The 21,865-nt window shown below is 46.3% G+C and overlaps 7 protein-coding genes across 7 annotated transcripts; 5 read left to right on the top strand and 2 right to left on the bottom strand.

Annotated features, from left to right (window-relative positions):
• Nucleotides 1–707: 707 nt before the first annotated feature.
• On the bottom strand, nt 708–1,839 carry FOBCDRAFT_232102 (Oxidoreductase, molybdopterin-binding domain-containing protein). Its single transcript, XM_054707046.2, has one exon. The coding sequence runs from the start codon at nt 1,809–1,811 to the stop codon at nt 738–740; it is 1,074 nt and encodes a 357-aa protein (XP_054563021.1). The 5' UTR covers nt 1,812–1,839; the 3' UTR covers nt 708–737.
• Nucleotides 1,840–2,074: 235 nt separating this feature from the next.
• FOBCDRAFT_264508 (pyridoxal phosphate-dependent transferase) lies at nt 2,075–3,469 on the top strand. Its single transcript, XM_054707045.2, has one exon. The coding sequence runs from the start codon at nt 2,113–2,115 to the stop codon at nt 3,382–3,384; it is 1,272 nt and encodes a 423-aa protein (XP_054563020.1). The 5' UTR covers nt 2,075–2,112; the 3' UTR covers nt 3,385–3,469.
• Nucleotides 3,470–6,622: 3,153 nt separating this feature from the next.
• Nucleotides 6,623–7,560, top strand: FOBCDRAFT_264507 (uncharacterized protein). Its single transcript, XM_031190853.3, has one exon. It carries the CDS (start codon nt 6,667–6,669, stop codon nt 7,540–7,542), a length of 876 nt encoding a protein of 291 aa, XP_031032084.2. The 5' UTR covers nt 6,623–6,666; the 3' UTR covers nt 7,543–7,560.
• Nucleotides 7,561–7,582: 22 nt separating this feature from the next.
• FOBCDRAFT_146441 (peptidase S8/S53 domain-containing protein) lies at nt 7,583–8,533 on the bottom strand (the record flags this gene model as incomplete). The annotated part of the gene is made up of 2 exons (XM_059608227.1): nt 7,583–8,182; nt 8,267–8,533. Coding segments are annotated over 2 exons (867 nt in total), but the record flags the coding sequence as incomplete, so codon positions are not given.
• Nucleotides 8,534–12,704: 4,171 nt separating this feature from the next.
• Nucleotides 12,705–14,616, top strand: FOBCDRAFT_146290 (kinase-like domain-containing protein; the record flags this gene model as incomplete). Its single annotated transcript, XM_059608226.1, has 2 exons — nt 12,705–13,562; nt 13,618–14,616. The coding sequence occupies 2 exons, from the start codon at nt 12,705–12,707 to the stop codon at nt 14,614–14,616; spliced, it is 1,857 nt and encodes a 618-aa protein (XP_059467893.1).
• Nucleotides 14,617–15,085: 469 nt separating this feature from the next.
• FOBCDRAFT_146172 (uncharacterized protein) lies at nt 15,086–15,769 on the top strand (the record flags this gene model as incomplete). The annotated part of the gene is made up of 1 exon (XM_059608224.1): nt 15,086–15,769. The coding sequence occupies one exon, from the start codon at nt 15,086–15,088 to the stop codon at nt 15,767–15,769; it is 684 nt and encodes a 227-aa protein (XP_059467892.1).
• A 1,610-nt stretch (nt 15,770–17,379) lies between these two features.
• On the top strand, nt 17,380–20,082 carry FOBCDRAFT_145461 (uncharacterized protein; the record flags this gene model as incomplete). The annotated part of the gene is made up of 1 exon (XM_031190849.3): nt 17,380–20,082. The coding sequence occupies one exon, from the start codon at nt 17,380–17,382 to the stop codon at nt 20,080–20,082; it is 2,703 nt and encodes a 900-aa protein (XP_031032080.3).
• Nucleotides 20,083–21,865: the final 1,783 nt, after the last annotated feature.

Below are 21,865 nucleotides of genomic sequence, written 5' to 3'. Positions count from 1 at the left end.
TTACATTACAGCGCTGTCTGACATAAGTATTTTTTATTAAGTTACTAGCTATTTATCCCTTAAATATAAAACTATAATTTATGTATATATTAAGAAAAGAAGTAATATTATAACTAGATATATTATGTAAGTAATATATAATATATTCTCTACCTAGGCTATCTGTTTATATTTATATATATATGTATATAGCTCTTGATAATAATACTTAACCTATTATAAGCAATTAACAAGCAAGCCATAATACACAACCGATCGATATATGAAGTTAAAGTTGTATCATGGAGCTGTAATACTCGAAACAGCGCCTGTCGTCATGACGGCGGATGTTGGGCAATGCCGGTAAGAGCTGGAATGACGGTGATATCGGCTTCAGTGGGGGCGGTGAACATGGGTTCATTATTTATTGATTTAACCCTGAGGTTAATTATTCGTAGAAGGATAATATATCAGATTCCGTCCTGGCGAGTATTGAGACTGCCGTTTAGTGAGGCTGCCAGGTCGTTTAAGAAACAGGAATATATAGAGCAACCCTGAATATTATTACAGAACAAATTATATCAAATTGTATGATGAGGCGGACCGCCAGTGTACTAATGCAGCCCTACTATTTATGCGGTCTTGTGCTCCTGAAGATAGTGTTCAAGGACTATTCCTATTGTATGTACATATGGCAATGCGAGAATTTCCGGTGCAATCCTAGATTTTCATTTGAGTTTTACATAAATGTCCCTCTATCAAAGCTCAGATGGTGAGCCAGATACAGAAAAGCTAACGGCATGGACGTGGTTCCTCCTCCCGGAGAGCGGTTGCGTCTGACCTGACATTGACTCCGCCCGGGCTATGACCGAGTACGAGCCGGATGCAAGAGTCAGCTCAGTCTTCCATTTCTGCCAGCTAAAGTCGATTCGGCCCTCAACTTGGGCTACAATCCAGGTTTCTCCGTTATCAAAGGAAATGCCAACATTTTTCACCTCTTCAAAACACCAAGCCCAACCTTCTATCACCACCTTTGCACCTACTATCACAGCTTCGGGTTCAGGACGCACAATGATCGAGTTGACTTCAACATTCCAGACTGGCCGTTTTGCAATTCCTTTGGGGTCTGCGGGATCGAGTTCATTGTAGAAGGTGGTGGTATATGGCCCTTCAGCCCTCCTGTTCTCCAGCGTCAATCGACAAAGCCATTTAGTAGAGTTGGTCCCAAACCACCCCGGCACAACGAGTCTGACTGGGCCTCCTCGTTCTTTCGTCAAGGCTTGTCCATTCATTTGATAAGCTATTAAGACTCCTAGGCTCTGGGCTTTATCTAATGGTAGGTCTTTCTGGTAACGATCTGTCGTGATGCCCGCAAATGTCCCATAATCAAGTCCATCAGACCACACAAAACTGGCCTCGGGGAGAGGTGAAGCAAGCGATATGAGGAACGCAAGAGGGACGCCAGTCCAGATGACATTGCCTACCCGCCATACTGCTTCTACTGGAGGCTTGATTGGGCTGCCGTAGCACTCGTGGAATGAGGTGACAGACTTTTGGGGTAGGCGCTTAAGCTGATCCAGCGAAATGGAGAAGGGACTTTCTACCAGTCCATCAACAATAAGGGTCCATTTGGAAGCGTCTATAACTGCCGCTCCCATGTGAATAGTCTGGAAGAGTAGATTATCCGGAGTAATGGCATCATGTAGTAAATGGGGCTTTGGAGGATGTCGTATATAAAATCCACAGGGGTTTATATCGATAAGGGCATGGCGTTCGTCTCTGTCTGTCGGAACAGGAGATGTGTCGTGATCTGCCAGCAGCGGCGAGGGCATGATTGAGTCCGAATTCGGGGATGACTTTGTTGCCGCCGACTTGCTGTAGCATTTACTTAAATAATCACGGCGCGCTAAAATCTGAACTCTGATTCCCCCACTTCTCGCTCGTTTCCCCTTTTAGCATAGCATGTCAAACATCCATGGGTGCAAAAGTAGGTCCCGAACTGACGCCACCTCTGCGGCAACATCCGAAGTGGGTAGGACTATTTAAAAACTTCATTCACGGTAAAGATCTCGCTCATTGGAACTTTATTGCCAATTCTATTACACGACTGTTCCCAACGGCTCCCTACTCATTATGAAGCTCTCCAAACGTGGCCAAGCGACGGCCGATAACAAGGGTGGTTCTCTTCTATGGGAAGTAACGGCAAACCAATGGGATGCTACAACTAACCCTTGCGGCTATGTAAGCTTGGGCATGGCAGAGAATGTCCTTATGAAAGATGAGCTGTTGAAGCACATCGCCGACAACATCTCCCTTCAACCGCAGACTTTGACCTATGGCGACGGTACAACTGGTTCAAAACGGTTGAAGCTTGCCCTCGCAACCTTCCTCAATAAGCACTTGAAGCCCCATCAGGAAATCGACTTAAATCACATCTCCATCACCAACGGCTGTAGTGCAGCTATCGAACATATCGCCTGGGCGGTTGGAGATCAGGGGGATGGTTTCCTCATCACCAGGCCTTTTTTCCGCGCCTTTATTCCAACCTTTGGCCTTCGCGTTGATACAGAGGTCGTCCAGGTGCCATGTCACGGTATTGACCCCTTTTGCGTCGATATCGTCGAAAGATACGAGGCCAGATTACAAGAAGTCAAAGCCAGTGGGAAAAACGTCGCTGGTATTCTTCTCTGCAACCCTCATAACCCCCTCGGACGCTGCTATTCCAAGGACACACTCGTTAAACTCATGCGGTTTTGTCAAAAGTATCAACTTCACTTGATTAGCGACGAAGTCTATGCCTTATCAACATGGGAGAACGATGAATCACAAGCTCCGCCTTTCACCTCTTGTCTATCCATAGACCCTACAGGTATTATTGACCCGTCTCTTATAACCGTGGTATGGGGTGTCTCAAAAGATTTTGGGTCCAACGGCCTTCGTCTCGGATGCATTATCTCCCAGAACAACCCTTCGTTACACAGTGCACTTGTCCCAGGGGCCCTTTATAGCATGAGCTCTTCTCTCGCTGATCACGCCTTTGCCAATGTATTCGAAGACGATGCTTGGGTTGATAATTACCTGGCCAAGAACAAGACAAAACTTGAAGAGCGTTACAAGTTGGTGACGACGTGGGCAAAAGAGCACGGTATCCGTTATGAAAAGGGGTCAAATGCAGGCTTCTTCTTGTGGGCTAATCTCGGAGAGGCCTACTGTCGAAAGCACCCTGAACAGGATCCTCTGCACGCTGAAGAGCAGGTCATGGAGCTACTGCTAGAGCGAAAAGTCTTCATAGCTCCGGGGGCTAGTTTTGGAGCCGAAACCAATGGCTGGTTCAGGCTTGTGTTTTCAGTTGACAAAATATCTCTCTTACAAGGACTTGCTAGAATTGTTGATGTTTTGAAGTAGGGCATTCGCTGCTGAAACACGGAAGAAGTGGGTAAGTCGGGAAGATCGGGGAGAACGGAAAAGGCGGGAGGAACGGAAAAGGCGGGAGGAACGGAAAAGGCGGGAGGAATGGTAGAGAGAATAAAGTTAATTGGTAGAGATCCTAGAGAAGGGCAAACAAGCTATTGACTGATTATGAGCGCTAAATCATAAGGAATATTAATTTCTCCTGAGAACATTTCTTGGCTGAGGTCCAATCCCCACGAACGCTTATAGCAGGGGTTAGAACGCCAGGTCTAAATAAGTACGGTGCACAGAAAATACAAGTCGATATCCTTGTGGCCTGCACACAAGGTTGATTCTTCATGGCAACACCCTTTGAACAATTGCTCAAGCAAGCTATCGAAAATCTTGGTGTTCTTTGAATAGCAATTGAAGCAAGACAACGTGATGGTAATCGTGTTATTCCCTCTGTGCCCATCTATTAGTAGCTAATGCATCAGTTGAGGAACTCAATTGCTTTCCTTGTACCTGGATTCTCCTTTCCCGCTGCTCAGTTATCAAGCTGGCATTAATAGTGAGGCTTTGTTCACCTTTGCTTCCTTAACTAAACTTCCTATATTAATTGCTGCTCTATAGCTGGTGGAAAAGGGTGTTATTAGGCTAGATGACGATGTTATGCACTTCCTCCCGACTCTTAAATAATAGAGGATTATTATAAAGCTTCAAAGTAGATAAAGATCTAGTTCTTAAGGATTAAATAAATCCTACTACTTTTTGTTACCTATTAACTTATTTAGCACATAGTGTGACCCTTGTTGGGTCCTTTTTGGTCATTGGATTGGCCGGCGGTACTTAGTAACAGTACTGAGTATGCATCGCCTTATTAAAGCAAACCTGCCTGATAAAGTAGCCTCTAAAGCAAGTAAAACGCCTGCCACGGTTAATGAAATTATTAAGCGTATCTTGCTGCTCCTAGGACTAGTACCTATCGTGACCTATAGATATAATGTATGCATAGCCTATAAGGCAGTCTGGATTTTAATATAGGTCAGACTAGGTAAGATAATAGATTAAATAGCCCTGAGACTTAGTGCAGATTATAAAGGGCACCTTATAGGTTGCCTATCTTGCATTAGCATAATGCTATAAGTAGAGGAAATACCACGAGTATTCCAGTGAAGTATAACGCGGAGTTGTACTGTGGCTAATAGTTATAGTACCGTTGGCTTTGCGGGGCGTGTTTTTAGAGATAAGCAGTATATTACAGGTGATAGGCTGCTTGGTGCTTAATAGGGGCATAAACCTATAGTTTAGGTATTAGTTGGTAATGCCGCAGTAGTGATTTGTGCTATACTAGTTATTATAGGCTAGCATAGTTGATATAGCGTGGATAAGGATAAAGTTAGCCTTGGTATTGTTAATTTTCTTTTCCTTGACTATAAAGAAACCCTTGCGCTTATGCACCTGACTGTTGATGTCTTTAATACGGATAATAATGAGATAAAAGGCTGGTGGCTACTTGCCCTCTTTGAGGCGTATGCTAAGGGCCTGAGGCCAGTTGCAGCCAACAGTGTAAGCATCGGTAGGCGTTTCAAAGGCCTGGCCCTTGAGTCTAGTCTAGTTCTTGGAAAGATAGTCTTGGGCTTGTGGCCGTCACGGATAACCTTAATGTCATACTATTTAGCGGTTATGTATGTTTTGGTGGAGATGCTCTCTCCTTCGTGGTAAGAGAACTTGTTACAGTATACCTAGGCTTCGGATTCGCCGGGATATATTCCTGGCTTTTAATGAGACCGTATGGATGAGACCAGGCATAGTTAGCAATATTTGGTGGACGAATAGTCCTGGTTTCTCCTTATTCTAGTCCGGATAACACGGCGTAATGATAAGATAAGAGATCGTAAGGAGAGGGCAGGTAAATTCGGTTGTGTCAGCGAGGCTTGAGGACGTAAGGATTGTTTGCAGACAGTGCTCTTAAATCTTGATTAAGTTCAAGGTATCTCTAGATTGTGCGAAGGGTCAGAGTAGCACTATGCGTTAATAGGGAATTTGAAAACGATGAATAGGTAGCCTGGGGTTAAGATCCACAGCCATTTCACTGGTACGGCAATATACGACTATGGAATGTTGCTAAATCTTGAATCACAATCACCTCTTAAAATCAAGGCGAAAGTTCACTGGACTGAATGCAGCTATTGCCTGGTAAGACCAAACCGGCAGGGCGTGGTCGGGTCAGTCGGGGGCTTTTCATGGAGATACATCGGATGTATCGAATCAGGCTGTCAACCTACACTTTGGCTTTCTGCTCTGGTAACATGACTTTTGGTCCTTCGACTTCAGAATAAGTTATCCTTGAGTTGTATATTGACTTGTATTGACTTTCTACCAACAATTTCATTCCAAGCGGTGGATGTTTCTCTATAAACAACGTGCAAATGCCTTTGTACAGTCAAGTTTTGTATAGACAGTCTCCATATCTGCAAAGCGACTTGAATGGGGAACACGCAGACATGTAAGGGCTCGGTGGTAGGGGGCCTCAAATGAGGGCAGCTACTGATGGTGGTGTGACAGACCGTGACCTTGAGGGGAATCCAAAGCTCATGACTCCAACTGGTTAAAAAAATAAGGCTTTCGACAGGAAAGTGGCGTGCAGACGCCCGCCTGAATGCCCGTCACATGCACCTACGCGGTCGAGGCACTCTACACTTAACGCCAAGGCCGGCCAGGCGGTCGCTCACTGGCCTTTTTGATGTTACAGCATCTTCAGCCGCAATCATTGAGATGTGGGCTGCACCATAACTACTAGGAAGTCTTGTTTCTTTCCAAGAAATGGTGCAATGCGTGCGGAGTGGCGGCCGTAGATGAGACATGGGGTGACATCTGTATTCAGCTCGACGTCCTTTACTGAGTTTAGCGCGTCTAAATCAATGAGACTCGAAAGTGACGGGGTAATTGATTGTTCTTCTATATTTGACTTATTTATTCAACGAAGCATCAGATTGCCATTGGTTAGATGAAAGTGCAAGGAAACTCAGTACGAGCAAATCGCCTCATCGCCCGAAGCAGTTCATGAAATACTTGTCTTAAGAAAGGACATGGCTGCATGACCGCATCAGGGCGGGGTAACGTAGGTGGGGGCTGTGCTTCATTCAGGAGCCTGAATATCTAAATTCAAGTAAGCGACAAGGCAGGCAGCGAGGCATAAAAAGCTGGGCTCTTCATCATGAACTGATACCCGAATAAATTCTCCTTTTTCCAGTGCTCTGCCTACGACATTGACTACAAAACCTTGCTTCTTCAATGGCCTCATCACAGGAAAAGCCACCGACTTATCATGTCGTCCCGCACTTCAATATTGCCGCCAAAGGTGGCTCTATCCAGCTCGGCACTGTTGTTAACGACCTCCTCATGCTTGAGCCACTCAATCGATTCAGTGTCATCCCGCCCGGAAGACTATGCTACCCACCAGTTTCCCACGGTGGCTTCACTGAGTCTCGATCTCGACTCCGTGAGGGCTCTGGAGGTATTTGGGCCAAAGCTCTCGTCGCCCAAGGCGTTGGCCTGAGCACCACGGCTAATGCCGCTGCTGGCACCGAGCACGCTTCTACGGTGACTTGCGACGAGGTTGTTACCACGTATTTTGACCCAGACCGCAACTACATCTGGAATGCACTCACGGATCCCAATATCAGCGACTACTTCGCAGCTACAGATTACAAAGAAGATGTCTTTCTCGTCACTGGCCTCAAAGTAGCCCGGAACCTCCGCTATAACGCGGCAAGTCAAGCGCATCGCGAGCTTGGCGTCAGCGCTGAAGCAAAAGAGCAGACAGATACAATTGGAGCCGGAGTTCAGGCTCAGGCTGCTGGTAATGAAGATCATTCGGTGTCGTTTACAGCCGATGATATCGTCGTTGGATTCAGAGTAAAGCGATACGCCTTCGAGCGTACATCATGGAATCCGCTGAGAAGCAAGGTGCTGACTAACGAGGACTACCTCGAAGGCGCTGAGATGTATACACATAAGGAGACGAAGAGTGAGGACGATGAGTCAAAGTACGAGGAAGTTCCCATTCCGGAAGAACAAGGCGCCAGAAAAGACCCCGCATCACGTCAAAGAGGATATCGAGCTTTGGGTCGATCCCACAATTTAACGAGATTCATTCATTCCCTGTAATAGGTGGACATACAGAACACTATGAGTAGAGATTCTAGTATTACTTGTTGGGTGATTCTCCTCCAATAAGTAGAGATTGAAGTTCGTCTCGCATCTCACAGAAGTCTTTATTCCCGTCAAACATTCCCTGTGCCCAAGGACGCAGGTATTGATAGTTTCCAACCTCATGTTGCATCTTTAACAGCAAGCGACGCATATCGCCGTATCCACCCACCCGACGGGAACCTCTCCCGTTGCTTTCTGTTGGGGTGCGACAGATGATCTCCATCAAATTGGCCGCCATCGCGGCAGCCACGGGCGTTGCAAATGAGGTGCCGCTGATGAATACATCATCCCCGTTCCAGGATGACGGGATCTTCCAGCCAAGGGTTGCGAAATTGTCGGGCCCATGAAGGCGTGGAGGATTCAAGTTCTCTGGGGTAGAGCCGTCTCCCTTGGTGGCATGTATGGCAAAAACGCCAGCTTCGTTAGCTGGATAAGCGCGCTTGCCATTACCACCAGAATTCGACGCCGCTGCAAAGATGAGTTTTTGCGCGGTTTTAATTTTCTTGATAACCGGTCGTAAAGTTGGCATTGCTGCATCTCCTAGGCCAAATGACATGGTTATGATATCGGCGACGGTCCCGGCATACTCGAGCGCCTGGGAAGATAGCGTCAGTGAAAGGCTCGCATGTTTTGCCAAGGATAAGATCCTTGACTCTAGTCTGTTGGAAGGGGAGGTTACGTTTTTAATCTGCAGCAATCTTGTCTTCTCTAAAGAAGAATTCTCCGACACCTTCAGTACTATAATCCGAGCTCGCGGCGCAAAACGAAGTAACAGTTTGACTACGTGTGTTCCATGGCCATGCGTATCGTCGAATGTTCCTTGGGTTTGACCTGTTTCATCTGCCACAAAGTCTCGGCAACGCTCTTCGTCGATTTTCTTTGAGTATCTAAACGTAACATCACTTTCGTGTCGATGGAGCCCCGTGTCGAGTACGGCGATCGTGATAGCCTGCGCGGGATCAATGCATTCTGGTGATGGTAATACATAGTTGGTGTAGAAGTCCGTCAGGTTTGTTATGAACTCCTGGACTGTTTTCTCCACTGGTCTTTTGTTTCTGATTGTGAAATGATCAGTACACCTCCTGAAAAAGATTTTGATCAGTGATACCTCTTTTCCCACTGCTCATCACCAAATAAGGTAAACACAGACCCATGATATGGTCTTTCACTCAAACGCTGCAGCAGTGGGGGTTCGCTGGTATCTTGCTGGGCGGCAACAGCTATTTGAGTAGTATATTGTCTTGAGGTTACAACAGCAGTTAGAGGTTCCACTTCGGTGTAGGGCGAGTTATACATACTTAGCTTGTGGTTCCCAGAGCTGGAGAGTGCTCTGGAGGTACTTAATGATGTGCTTCTCCCCGACAAGCCTCACCATTTCCCGCGATTGGGTACCACCCATTGATGCTTCGCGGTACAAGAAGTCATATGTCCGACATGATTCGATCGCGCATCCGTAAAATTGGAGCAATTCATCAGACATGAGCTCATCAATTTTGGTGGAAAGATCCTGAAATGGCTCGCTGTCTTTAGTAGCTACCGATTTATCGCCTGCCTTTCCTTCGCAAATGTCGACCAGGAGTTGAGCAAGAGAAAGAAAGAATCCGGGCGGGTTTGGAGAAGGATTCTTTTGTGCCTCTAGAAACTCTTCGTAAATCCTATTCTGGCCGTCCCAGTCCTTCAGAATCTCGCAAAGAAAGCTGGTCTGAGTCAGGTCTGCGGATAATCCTGTATGGCTTATACCCCATGGAGCTTGAAACAAGCTAGAGGACCACTCCTGCTGGACCCATGGACCGGGAAATAGATAGAAGAAAGAAACACAAACTTGGAGCGCCAGACGAAAGCGGGCTACTGTCTCACTTGGATTTTGAGTGTCCACTCGTTTGAAATTTATCAGTGTATCGTCCAAGGGCTTGACATTGCTCCACGATTGTGCCTTCTTGCTATCAAAAAATGTGTTGGACTGGTCCTTGTGGAGAGATATCCTGGAGTGATTGCACAAAAGATGCAATTGCTTTTTTTTCCGCTTGAGGTGCGCTGCATTCTCTGCGCATAGATCCAATCGGTCGTCGTTAGGTACCCTGGGCCCATTTTTGGCGGATACCAGAGTGCTGATGTGGTGTAAGTTTTCATTCGAAAATAGGACAAAAGTCTGAGAACTCACTTGTCAATCGTAACACTAATGATTTGAGTCTCTTGCCACCAGTATTTGGAGTTGTAGCATGATCCTGTCCCCATATTATGTGAGCAGCGAGGCATGCGAATATGCCATGTATTTGAATCTGGGCTGGGAAGTTGTAGTAGGACTTGATGCCTTTCCGCTGTGCAAATATGAGAAGCTAAATGGCGGTATAAGAGCTCATCATGGCGTAGGTTCTGTTGCTTATCTAGGGGCTCGGCCCCTGTATTCCTCTTTGCGATGACTGCTATGTCAATGTCTTCATTAACATGCTCCTTCTCGATAGACCTATTTAGATCGCTCATTCTTCCGGCCAATGTTTCCCATAAATAATAGGGTAGTGTTTTTACCATGTCATACCATCCGACATTCAAGTCACCAACCCTGTTAGAATATTCAATCGATTTTTCAATCTGAAGGAATGAATCATCACTAGGGTGCTGAGCAGATGGCGCGACGGATGCGTCGCCAAGTGTGTCTGCCCTGGGTGAATCGACCAGCTGTCAAGAGGAGAGGAGAGTCAGCTCCTCATGTAGAACAATAGCACAGGTATAATAGTAGATACCCTCCGGGAATATGACAAGGGATGGGGAGTCATTACCTGAGTATTGAAGAACCTTAGGGTGTCTTTCACATCCTCCATTCGAGCTTGGGCTTCTGAGGTTGCTATTGGGTCATACCTTTCGAAGTTGTGCATGCCCGAACTGGAACTGAACTTTGCTTCGAAACCCACAAAACCCTTATAGACCTCTTTCTTGAAGTCTTCTTCGTCGCTCCTTTCCATTGCTGATCGATCTGTGGCAGAGTCTTCCAACAGAACCCCTGGCAATGTGCCGTAGACCCAACGAAGCAGCTCACCGGGGCGCAAATCCCGATCCTCCAAACTAGTCATTCCCTCTGGTGGTTCCTCTGGTGACATCGTGGCAAATTGAATGTTTGTCGAGTAAATTCAAAGCTTAAGACGATGGACACCTTTACTATCTCACAGCAGCGAAATTGAGAGGGAAAGTGAGGCTGCAAGTGCGGGGTAGACCGTCTTACAGATGTCCTCACTCTTAACCAGGTACTTTGAGGCTTACTTGGCGCATATGCACAATGCGCTGTCCAGTATTGTTCTTAGACATGATATGACAATTGGACTGCCCAGACATCGAGGGGACATGTACCTCGCCATCTCCAAGTACGAGTACACGTAAGAAGTCTCATCAGATTTGCCCCTGGACCCAACAACTTTCTGAGCTCATCCTCTCGTGAGCAACCTTGGGACTACATCAATCAAAGTCTCTCAGAATAAGGCCGCAGTAACTTCATCCACACCGATTCCGTCGCTTTAATAAGTTATCCGCTTCTTCATGATTTCACTCTCGGCGATAGTGTGTCAGACAAACCACGGGGACGAGTCGACATGAGTCCTGTTGTAAAGGATGAATACACGCGATCGAGGGGAGCTAAAGAGCCAACACCGCCAGAGGCGCTGGGGAATATGTCTGATAATATTTACGAAAGCGCAGTAATATGTCGCCGGCTTTTTGAAGACTATTTGTATCAGCGCAGAATTTACAATGATGCCATGGCTATGCTTCAGCGACGATTTCTCACATGGGCGGGGTTTCTGGGTGTTTTTGCCCCAGTCCATGTCTCCCTTGACAGCCGACTCTCTCGAGCTCCTGAGATGAAAGACTTGGTAATCTCCATGTTAGAAATACTGAGAAGAAGTATTGAACGTGGTATGCCAATTCTTCACCCTAGGTTGATAATGTGCAATGCGTGTTAATATTTCCCATAGGTCTGGCACGGCATGGTCCAGCAGAGCAAGTAATCCCAGGATCACCTGCCGAAGATGGTGCGATGATAGGCATCCATGGCTCCATTGATCGCCTTAGTCGACTGGCACTTATTATAAGGGAACCTGCAAAGCCAGCTGACATGGAAAAGATACTCCAACACAAGAGGAGTAGAGGGTCTGATTTCTTTGGAGAAGTTGTCTTGGCGTTGCTTAAGAATCGATTCCCGCCTCATGTTATGACAGAGTCTCTGCTAGTCCACTTGGCCAGTTCTGTGGTATACAGGCGCGATCGACTGATTTACCAGTATCGACGAGAGGCAAAGTTTAGTGCGCATAGGAACGACGACACTGTATCAGAGACAGACTTTAGCAAGATGTCGATTAGAGAGGTTGGATCTGTTCTGGGCGATCTCAATCGTCCACAAGAGCGTCAAAATCAAGCACAAGGTCCTGTTTTGCCGCATCCCCTTCTCAACAAAGCCAAAGGTGAAGCATCAACAACAGAGAGCAAATCGACCAACACAATGATTCACAATAACTCAGTATCAGAATCCAGCAGCGCTTGTTCAAATAATCCATGGATTGCTGGAGAATATCCCAAAGCACCGGAGGATGGCAAGTGCACTTACTGCGGAAAGTTACTTCAGGAAGACGTATACAAGGATGAGAAGCAGTGGCGGTAAGTACTTTTTTCTCTTCTTATGAGCCTCTAAGTAGAACATCTACTAATTAGACTAACTAAGGAAACACCTTAAGCAAGACTTGAAACCTTATGTCTGTATGTCGGAAGAGTGCGGGAAATTCCCACCAGCATTCGAATCCCAGTACTTATGGCACAACCATATGTCAAGTCAACATTCAAAGAACTGGATTGATAGTATTCCTCGCACTCAAAAATGGGTTTGCAGCGAAGAGCATGATGCAACATACAAGTTCGACCGGAAAGAAGACTTGCTTGACCATTTCGAGACATGTCATCAGAAGAATCCAATCGACAAGGCATCCAAGCGAGACGCAGAAACGCACTTGATGCCAGATTCACTGAACACCAAAACATGTCCATTCTGCGGAGAATATCCTAGACTTGATCCAGAGTCTGGCGCAGTGGTGTATCAAGCAACACACCAGACCCCCTGGTCTGGCAGGTTGCGCTCAATGGAACAGGTTATTATCGATCCATGTAATGAGCTGACGCTGCCCCTGTACGATAACCGACTGAAGGCCGCATCTATCATACTGTCCAAGCATGTCGCATATCACCTGAAATACATTGCGTTTTGGTCACTTAGATGGTGGGACGATGATTCTGGTGTTTCTGCAGACCAAGATGAACATCCCAACTCTAGTGATGGAAAGGCAACAGCCTCACATAGTACTCGATCATTGGCTGATGAGGACATCTCATCCTTGCAAAGTCAATGTCCCAAGGTCATCGAGCATAGCGACATTTCTAATAACTTCGTCGGTAACACACGAGTCTATAGTCAATACTTCCTACCAATTGGAATCATACGTGAACTGGTACAGCACTCGAATGTGGAATTGACGTTGAGTTCAAGTGGCCTCTTTCAAGACGAACGCATTCCCCAATTGGTGGATTACATCGTGACAACATCCAAGCGTCTCTTTCTCACGTTGATCTGCTGTGAAGATATAAAACCTATTGAGAATTTCCTGAAGGCTGGCTTGACAGACGAGGACCTTCCCCTCTGTACATGTTCTAAGGGGGGGAGAAATGTTCACAAATGTGGAATAGATGGGTCTCATGGAGTTCAAGATAACCTGCGAGACTACTTCGACAAATGGGGAGACGCCCGAATGGACCTGTTTATTCGATTACAATGGATCTTTCTGGCGCCTGTGTTTACACCAACACGTTTTGTCTACTTACTTCACGATGATTGCCCGCTTCCCTACGTACATTTGGACTCCACCTCAATCGTCAGTCACTTTTCCTCAGTCGAAAGAAGGGGCATTCATGTGGACCACCTAGAAGGTCGACACCACTCAGATGTAAGACAACCAACATGTTTGCTCGCTTGAGTGATGAACTGATCACCCTCGGCAGGTTTTAAATGGCAATTATGTTGATATCGCCGTCAAGCAATGGATAAACAACTATAGCACGGATGGTAAAGAGTTATACGACAAGGAAATAGACGCCCCGAAGATTATGCGACATCTAGACCACAATCACTTGATCCAAGCTATCGCATTTTATCGTAAAGGACCTAACAATTGTTTAGTTTTCCCATGGGCTCGTGGAGGTGATCTCGCAAATTTCTGGAGAACCGATGCGAGCAACCTTGATGAAGATCTTGTCGAGTGGGCTTTGGCACAGATTGAAGGAATTTGTCATGGAATCATGAGTCTCCACGACGAGAGCATGCGCCATGGCTATCTCAAGCCAGAGAAAATTCTCCATTTTCCTCAAAAGAGCGGTGGCCACGGCTTACTAAAGGTTGCCGGTCCCAGGATAGTGAACTTACATGCAAAGTACACCCGAGACCAGGCACTCGCCACGCGAAAAGATTTTGATTATTGGTTGTACCTGCCGCCTGAAGTTGACTACGATCGTATGGTCTCTCTCAAAGCTGATGTATGGAGCTTGGGCTGCATTTTCTTGGAATTCGTCATATGGCTTGTCTATGGGCAAGGCCATCTTTCAAAATTTCATCAGCATTTGAAAGTTGACCCTGAAATGGATCGGTTCTGGTCAGATTCTTTATCGGGCCCCAAGAAACATCCTGCTGTTCAGTATTGGATTCACCAGAAGCTGGAAAAGGACTTGAAAGTTCACACTGCACTCTGGGATCTAGTTGAGCTAATCGACGAAAGGCTACTTGTTACATCCTCGGATGAACGCGGTCACGCCGGTGAAGTTAACCGAAATTTGAAATTGATTCGAAAGAAGTGTTTAGAGAACCCAACATACCGCTTTGATTCCAGGCTCGCCAGTTTAGCAGCATCTAGGACCTTAAATCCAGATAAAGACAGTGAAATCGTACGTCAGATTGATCAAGTAAGTAAAGTCTCACCCAAGTCGTCCAGAAACAATTCTCACTAACATCTGACCTAGCACTACGTAAGTAGTTTTGTAATTAAATATACTTCCTTTGTTACAATTGTTGACGGTCTCTTAGGCCACTTTCAGCACCAGGGCCCAATCGCCAGCGCAGGCTTTGTTTAATACAAGTTTCTTGGGGCATAGTACGGGTAGTGACAATGAGGAAGAAAAGTAATCTTTGGTATCGTGCCTTCCTCTGGTTAGTGTGCTAACTGGCCATAGGAAACGTCAACTCTCCAGGCGATGGTTCAAAGAATACAACCGACTTAAGGCGATCCTTCAACCGGAAAACGATGAGACTGTGGGTGGGTATGCGCGGGTAAAGGTTGCTGTCTTGGACACTGGTATCAACTCAGATGACCATCAATTTGCTCTCCAAGGGGGGTACGAGCGCTACATCGATTTCTCGGGGGCAGATCCATATGATGAAACCAGACAAGGTACTGTCGCCGCGTCTCTGATACTCAGGATGTGCCCCAATGCAATTCTGTACGGGGCGAGGATTTCGAAGACAAAAAGCCTGACACACACCGAGGTTGAGAACGTGGTGAGAGCGATCGGCTGGGCTGTCGACCAAGGAGTGAACATAATCACGTTGCCACTCGGTTTCAATAACTACCATTTCGAGATCGAGAACGAAATAGCAAGATCTCGTGCCGACGGTATCCTGATTTTCTCAGGCGCATCCAGTTCACAAACTTCAGGAATAGTATCCTTCCCGGCAAGAGACTACCATCACGTCTTCGGAATATTCTCCACCAACGCGGGCAACCACGAGTCAAGCGATTTCAATCCAATACCTGGTAGTAGGCCGCATAGTCTAGCTATTTTTGGCGAGGGTGTTGAGATTGCAGAAGACGGACCTCTACTAAACGGGACTTCATACTCTGCATCTATTGCAGCTGGGCTTGCAGCCATATTACTCGACTTTTTACGCCAGGAGAAACATAAAAGGAATTTGCCCGATATTTCGAGACTAGAAGATATGAGAGTTATGATGAAGTTGTTTTTGGATATGTCTTGTGAGAGTAGTGATGGGAAATACAAATGCATCCAGCCGTGGAACCTTCTAAATAGGGAGGAAGGCATGCATCGGGCGAAGCAGCGTGAATGGATCCGAGGAACCATCGAAAGGCTGTCAAGCAATATCTAGCATTTAATCTATTGGCAAAAATGTTAATCCTGTCAATAGGATATTTGACCAACGATTCTTCTCAAAAGACCGAAGGACGTGCGAGAAAAGCAACAAGTCGCCGGACGCCAGGCTGTCATCTGGGCATACGAAGATGCCAGCTCTGAAGCTTTGTCCGCTGAGAGAAAGGTTCTGAGCCCTGCGAAGATCAATGCTTGGCGCTGCATGCTCTAAAGTAGATTGGCCACCAGATACGACGAATAGAGAGTTGAAGATAACTGACGGGAACCTTGATCCCTATTCCTGGAGGGTTGTCAGTGATGTCGGCCATTTCGTCACCTTTGGCTTTTATTTTTAGTCTGAGGCTGTCCGCGAGCCTACTGAGCCCCAAAAGACCATATTAAAGTGAAGAAAAATGCTAAGCAATGCATTGATGTTAGATTTTATTTGATCCTTTTTTTTTCTTTTGCATTTCTAATATGCTTTCTCGATGATAGCGAACTACAAATAAACATGTTAGGCGGTGTTCAGGGTAGCTGAAGCATACCAGGCTGTGATATGAGAAAGAATTCTTTTCGGGGAACCTACTTATCTCTACGTTCCGCAGCCATTTGTCCTCGGATAAAAATAATCGTCACGAGGGGGACCTGAGGACCGGGAAGGTTTCTTTGGCTGTTTGTCAGCGCAAATGCTTAAGGCCATGGGATATAGGGTCATGATTTCCCCAGCTTTCTCGGCACCTGCCGATCGGAAGCATCGTTAGAGGAAGTATTGTTTCTTCTTGAAACGAACTAAATTAGACAGTTCAGGTGTGGCAGATGCGAGGGCGGATTTTCAATTCCATAGAACTAGCAACCACTCCCGTTCGAGGCAGTGAAACAATATCTGGAGTTATAGCATTCCATCTCATCGTTTAGGGACCAACAGTAAACCCAATAGCTCTCATGTCAGATCATTGGAAGTGTCCTCTCATCGGGCCTCAAATTAGATTAAGGATCCCTGGAATGTATCTTAAATTATCAGGGAAATTGTAAGACAATCCAGAGAAGCTTATGACCACAAAGGTCAATAAACACAATGCCTTGACAACCCTTCTCAGTTACATTATATTTCTGTTCACCGTGGCGATATTGTTGAATGACGTTCTGTGTCTAATACTTATCTCAAGCTGAAACTTGAAGGAGCCTGCAAGCTACCGTGGAAACAATTTCTGCTTTCCGTATTGTGAGACAAGGCCCGAATAGAGTCGGCAGAGCTTCTCGCAAGCTACAATTTTCACCCTTCCTCGATCTCGCAAAGAGAACGGCTTAGAATCACTAGATAGTCGGCGGCTGAGCACCAGAGATTTCACCACGGCCTCCAGGATTAATCACATTTCGTTGTTAACGGCATGTCACTATGCTTCTCTCCAAGAATTGCAAGAATCTCTCTTCAGAGCCTCTGCGGCAAAGCCAAATTGACGGTAGGTACCGGCCTCGTAATGCATCATCAGCTTCTAACTAATAACACTAGAATTTCGTGACAGCGATGCAACGAATTTAGAACACATACTGGAGTGCTACCAAACAGGGACAAACTGCGCACGTCCGGCTATAAGCTTGGATGTAACTACTTCGCATCATCCAAACCGGATGAACCGTTCCGAGGGCGCTTCTGAAGCGCCCTCTGCAGCCTCGCCTAGTCACTCACAAGACTCTTCCACGGCAGGACATGCTCTTACAAGCAGATCCGACGACAGATTATCGCTGCCTACTCCTACACGTCCAACAACGCCGCTTCAAGAGCTTCCCCTTGTCTTCGCTGTGGAAGTCTCTAGTACGAGCGAGAGGGTCTTTCAGCAAGAAAATAACGCAGTCTCATATATGACCTCGAAGCTTGAGCCCAAGGAGCTAGCACACCAGTCTTACATCTTACCTTGGGATCGTCAAGCTCACGACCCAGTACCTGCACATCTGATTGAGAGCCTCCAACATAGCGTTGGATCAAATCCATCAACCATTTTCGAAAATTGTATTAGTCGAAGCTGCCTTGAACAGTCAAAGATCTGGTTCCTCATGACGGATGGTGTAATTGAAGAGGAGCGTGCCAATGCCTTTACGAATAACATTGCCAAAGCGGGATTACACGGCACTCCATCTGTTATAATTGTCTTTGGAAACAGGTCTCGCCCTCCTTCTCGAAGCAAGCTCTCAATTGGTATGTCTGTCTGTGCACCTTCACCACACTGTGCGGTTCTTTTTCACGACGTATGGAGCGGCGAGCTATTCATCGTTCAAGCCAAAGGATGTTTCGCTAGTCTGCTTCCCAGGGGGTCTTACTTCAAGTGGTTTAGTGGAACAAAATGGACCGAATTTCCCCAGACTTCCTACGATAGGCTGCTGGGGGTTCGAGTTCCCGAGCCAATTCGACTCTCCAAAGATGCAGTGGCCCTGCCTTACTGCAAGGTATTTGATATGAAGTCAATCTACAACGACTCCATGTCCGACCAGGATAAACTTCAACTGGTGTCAAACAACTCTGCCCTCGATGCGATGATGGTAGTTGCCAAAACAAGAGGAGAGGGGTTCCTGGTGAAGCTGTGGATTGAGAGCCTTCGCAGAACAACGATAGGAAAGCGCTTGACCATAGAGAGAGATGATGTCGACTCCCGAGGAAAAGTAGTCATGACATTCCTACTGATGGCGGCCGAGCAAGAGTTGAAAGCACAAAATACTCGCCACAAAGACATTTGGTCTTGTTTGACATCTGTCGCGTCTACTCGTTGGTCTAGATGCATGCAAATGCATATACCAAGCCACCTGGACTTTAATCGCTCGTCAGTCCGACATCAGAACAAGAAGAATTGGGCCAACTTCGAAGCCAAGGTGGAGATGGAACGGGCGGCATTTAGGCGTGTCACCAAAGGTATACAAGAGGTCCAGTCAGCGATGGGGATACTCGATAGCCCTTTGCCAAGTGGTCCAAGTTTCGCCCAGGCTGATACCTTTTGGTACCCCGCTAGTGGAATAAAGACTGGGAGAGACAATGAGAAGCTTTCAGCATCTGTTCAACAAACCAAGTTGGACAGAGAAGATGTCAACAACTCACTATTTCTCTCTGGCTTCAAGGGCACCCGAAAGCTTGAAAAAGCTGCACGGTCAAGGGCATACGCCACCTGTCCGGTATGTCGAGAGCCCAATTCGATCCAAACATTGCTACTACGAACGAGCCCAAAGGACAACAAAACTCCACACCTTCCATTGCCTAACCAAAGGCTGGAACTGAAGTGTCCCTTAGCGGTGGGAAATTGCCCAGAGGTCGATATCATTGCTCCAATTACATGCTGCGATGGTTGCGCATTCCTCCTCATGAGAGTTGACAAGCGACTCAACCCTCTGCCAATCAGCCATCAGATCGTCGCGGCACTGCCACTTGTATCGCTTCAAGACAAACAGAATCGAAGGCTGTGGAGGCAGAAACTCGCAGAGGTCTACAGACACCGCTTCCACGATAGTACTGTCTTGTCTGTCTTCCTCGCTACCATCTGCACCAGAATTGAAAATGTCCCCAGTCTGGCACACTCAAAATGTCTCAAGCGGTGCAGAGACGAACTCTCCCGTCTCCCAGGGATCCATGTACCGAAAAGCGCCAGTCCAAAGCTCGTCACTAGTCTTCCATCGTCAGTCGATAATGTGGTTCCGCCGCAACAGGTCGCCTTCTTTGCATGCCTAGGAAACAAATTCTATCGAAAGGCAGTTCTATCGCACCCGGTTGAGGGGTTTGTTGTTCTCGTTCAGCTAGCGGCATCGATGAATGTTGTTAAACCAGAGTCTATCCGGAACCTGGTTTGGAAGCGACTTCTATGTCATTTCATAGAACAAGATTTGCGTTTGCGAACTAGTTTTGGGACAGAGTACGCCCATGCGATGTTGCGAGAGATCATGCAAGAATCTCGATCTTCTAGCCAAGAGGGTCATGGCAAATTTGTTATAGCTCTTCCGAAGCAACGCACATCTATATCACTGACTTCGCTGGCCAATACCTACCTTATTCCGCCAGGATCGAGCGCCATATCGCACTTCTTTCGCATAGCCCGCTTCGGGGAAGTATATAGTACAACCGAGTACAATGCAGTGCTAGCTATGTTTTTACATATGTTGGCCAGCATCAAATATCATAGCGAGGAGGCAACGGATATTTTGGAAGAGATGCAGGGCGTGGCAAATAAACTTCGCCACGTCGGAGAGGACATGAGGAGCGTTTTTGAGGATCCAACGTCTGTTGACGAGCCTGGAGCTGCTTATGTTATTGCTCATTTAGAGTCTTGGTTGAAGGACATTGTGTTAAGGAACTAATTAAGATAAGCAGGTTAGGTTAAATCCTGGTTTATATAATAATTATTACTATCTTTTTATATTATATCTGGTTATTCCCTGCTGTTACCTGGGGCCGCGAGACCTGGGATTGGGTGAAGAAGGATGGCAAGGCCAGGCTTATGTTCTACGCATGCGCAAGTATTGTTTTACAGAGCGAGCGGGCGCCCGACTTATCGAGATGGAAGCCGACTTCGCTAGTGATTTACCCGAGGCCACAAAACACTCGAGTGGTATGACTTTGAATTTAAGGCTTTCCCTAATGTGTAAGGGATTGGTCTGCAGGCTGATCTAACAATCCGGTATTTCTATCTGAGACTTTTACTTAAGATGAGGTAGTCTAATAGCCATCTTAGCTTTACACCCAGGCTTCTTCGTATTCAGCTCCAAGTCGGCAGCATAAAGCTTAACCTTAGAGCCCAGCATTTACTGGACCAGCTTCGGATCCGCCGATATCTGATATAACATTACCCCTGACGCTGCTGTAAGGAGATAAACTATAAATTAATCCATCCCGCGGCAGCCGAAGTGGGGAAATGAAGAGTATTACAGAGTAAACACAAAGTTCCGTTCTTCCGGAACTTTATTTAAAACAGGACGCTAGAACCCTCCCGCGGGCGCCGATTGGAGTTAAATTGCAATTACGCTTTGAAGAAAACTAAGTCGCCCGGGTGACGTGTAATTTACAATACTTCTAACAGACTTCTCTTTCAAATCATCGAGTGTCCAACCTTGGCTAGAAAATGCATTTAAAAAGCTGAATGTTCACACCACTAAGTCTATCCTAAAGCCATTTTCTCCCCAAACAATTTATCCTACCGACGCCAAAATGAAATTAGTTGTAGTTCTCTCGATTATTTCGTCTGTTCTTGCTGCTGCTTACTCTGATCCTGCAGCGCGTTTAGACAATGGTCTTTTCACACGCCAAGACGAAGGCGAGGCCGTGTGTGCAAACTGCAAAAACTCTGTAACATGCAATGGCGTTAAAGTGGTGGGATTTCCTTCCTTGCTGTTTCGTTCGCTTAAGCTAATACGCCCTTTTCTTAGAACTGTTCAGGAAAGAGGGCTACTGCTCCTCATTTCTTCAAGCGGCAACAGGAACAAGAAATCCGAAATGTCTGCAATAATTGCAAGAACAACGTTATTTGCAATGGCAAGAGAATTGTATGTCAGATCAAAGTTTCCGGTATAAGCTTGGCGATGTACGATTGCTAACTGTGTTAAAAATAGGACTGTTCATGAGACAACCGCTTGCATGGTGGCCGTTGGAATATGCCTCGATAAGCTTTAAAGGCATATCGGGAGGTTAAGCGTGACTGGAAGGAGAAGTCAAGGAAGAGTGTGCCAGATCTAAGCTGTATTTTAAGAACGGAAAGAGAAATTATCCAATATCTGATTTACAGAGTTCAATGAGGGTTAAGAAGCAATTTGGCTACGGCAAATACGCGTCGGCGGCTATAGCTTTTAACAGCCACAGCTTTCTTATCTGCAGACGTTTCAAATTGTATATGTTAAACTACCCCATCAACTTATGAAGTCTGGCAGGGCAAGTCTGGATTGCGAGATTCGACTAATTAAAAGCTTAGAAAGCAGCTAGCGTGCACCCACAGGCGCTGCCCTGTTGATGCAATAGTGCTGGAGTAGTTTGCGCAAATATAAAAAAGAGCCAACTTAACTATCCAGCATGCTTTTTGCTTTATCGTTATTAACATTGGCACGTATAGGCTAGGAATACTCCGTCCTCATTGCCTATTTGCTGCCTAGA

Source organism: Fusarium oxysporum, chromosome X (assembly GCF_013085055.1).
Source record: "Fusarium oxysporum Fo47 chromosome X, complete sequence".
Lineage (NCBI taxonomy): Eukaryota > Fungi > Ascomycota > Sordariomycetes > Hypocreales > Nectriaceae > Fusarium > Fusarium oxysporum.
This window is presented reverse-complemented; position numbering and strand designations above follow the sequence as displayed.

What these genes read in the sequence shown, in the direction of transcription:
- FOBCDRAFT_232102 (XM_054707046.2), bottom strand. Translation starts at nt 1,811, where the DNA reads ATGCCCTCGCCGCTGCTGGCAGATCACGACACATCTCCTGTTCCGACA.
- FOBCDRAFT_264508 (XM_054707045.2), top strand. Translation starts at nt 2,113, where the DNA reads ATGAAGCTCTCCAAACGTGGCCAAGCGACGGCCGATAACAAGGGTGGT.
- FOBCDRAFT_264507 (XM_031190853.3), top strand. Translation starts at nt 6,667, where the DNA reads ATGGCCTCATCACAGGAAAAGCCACCGACTTATCATGTCGTCCCGCAC.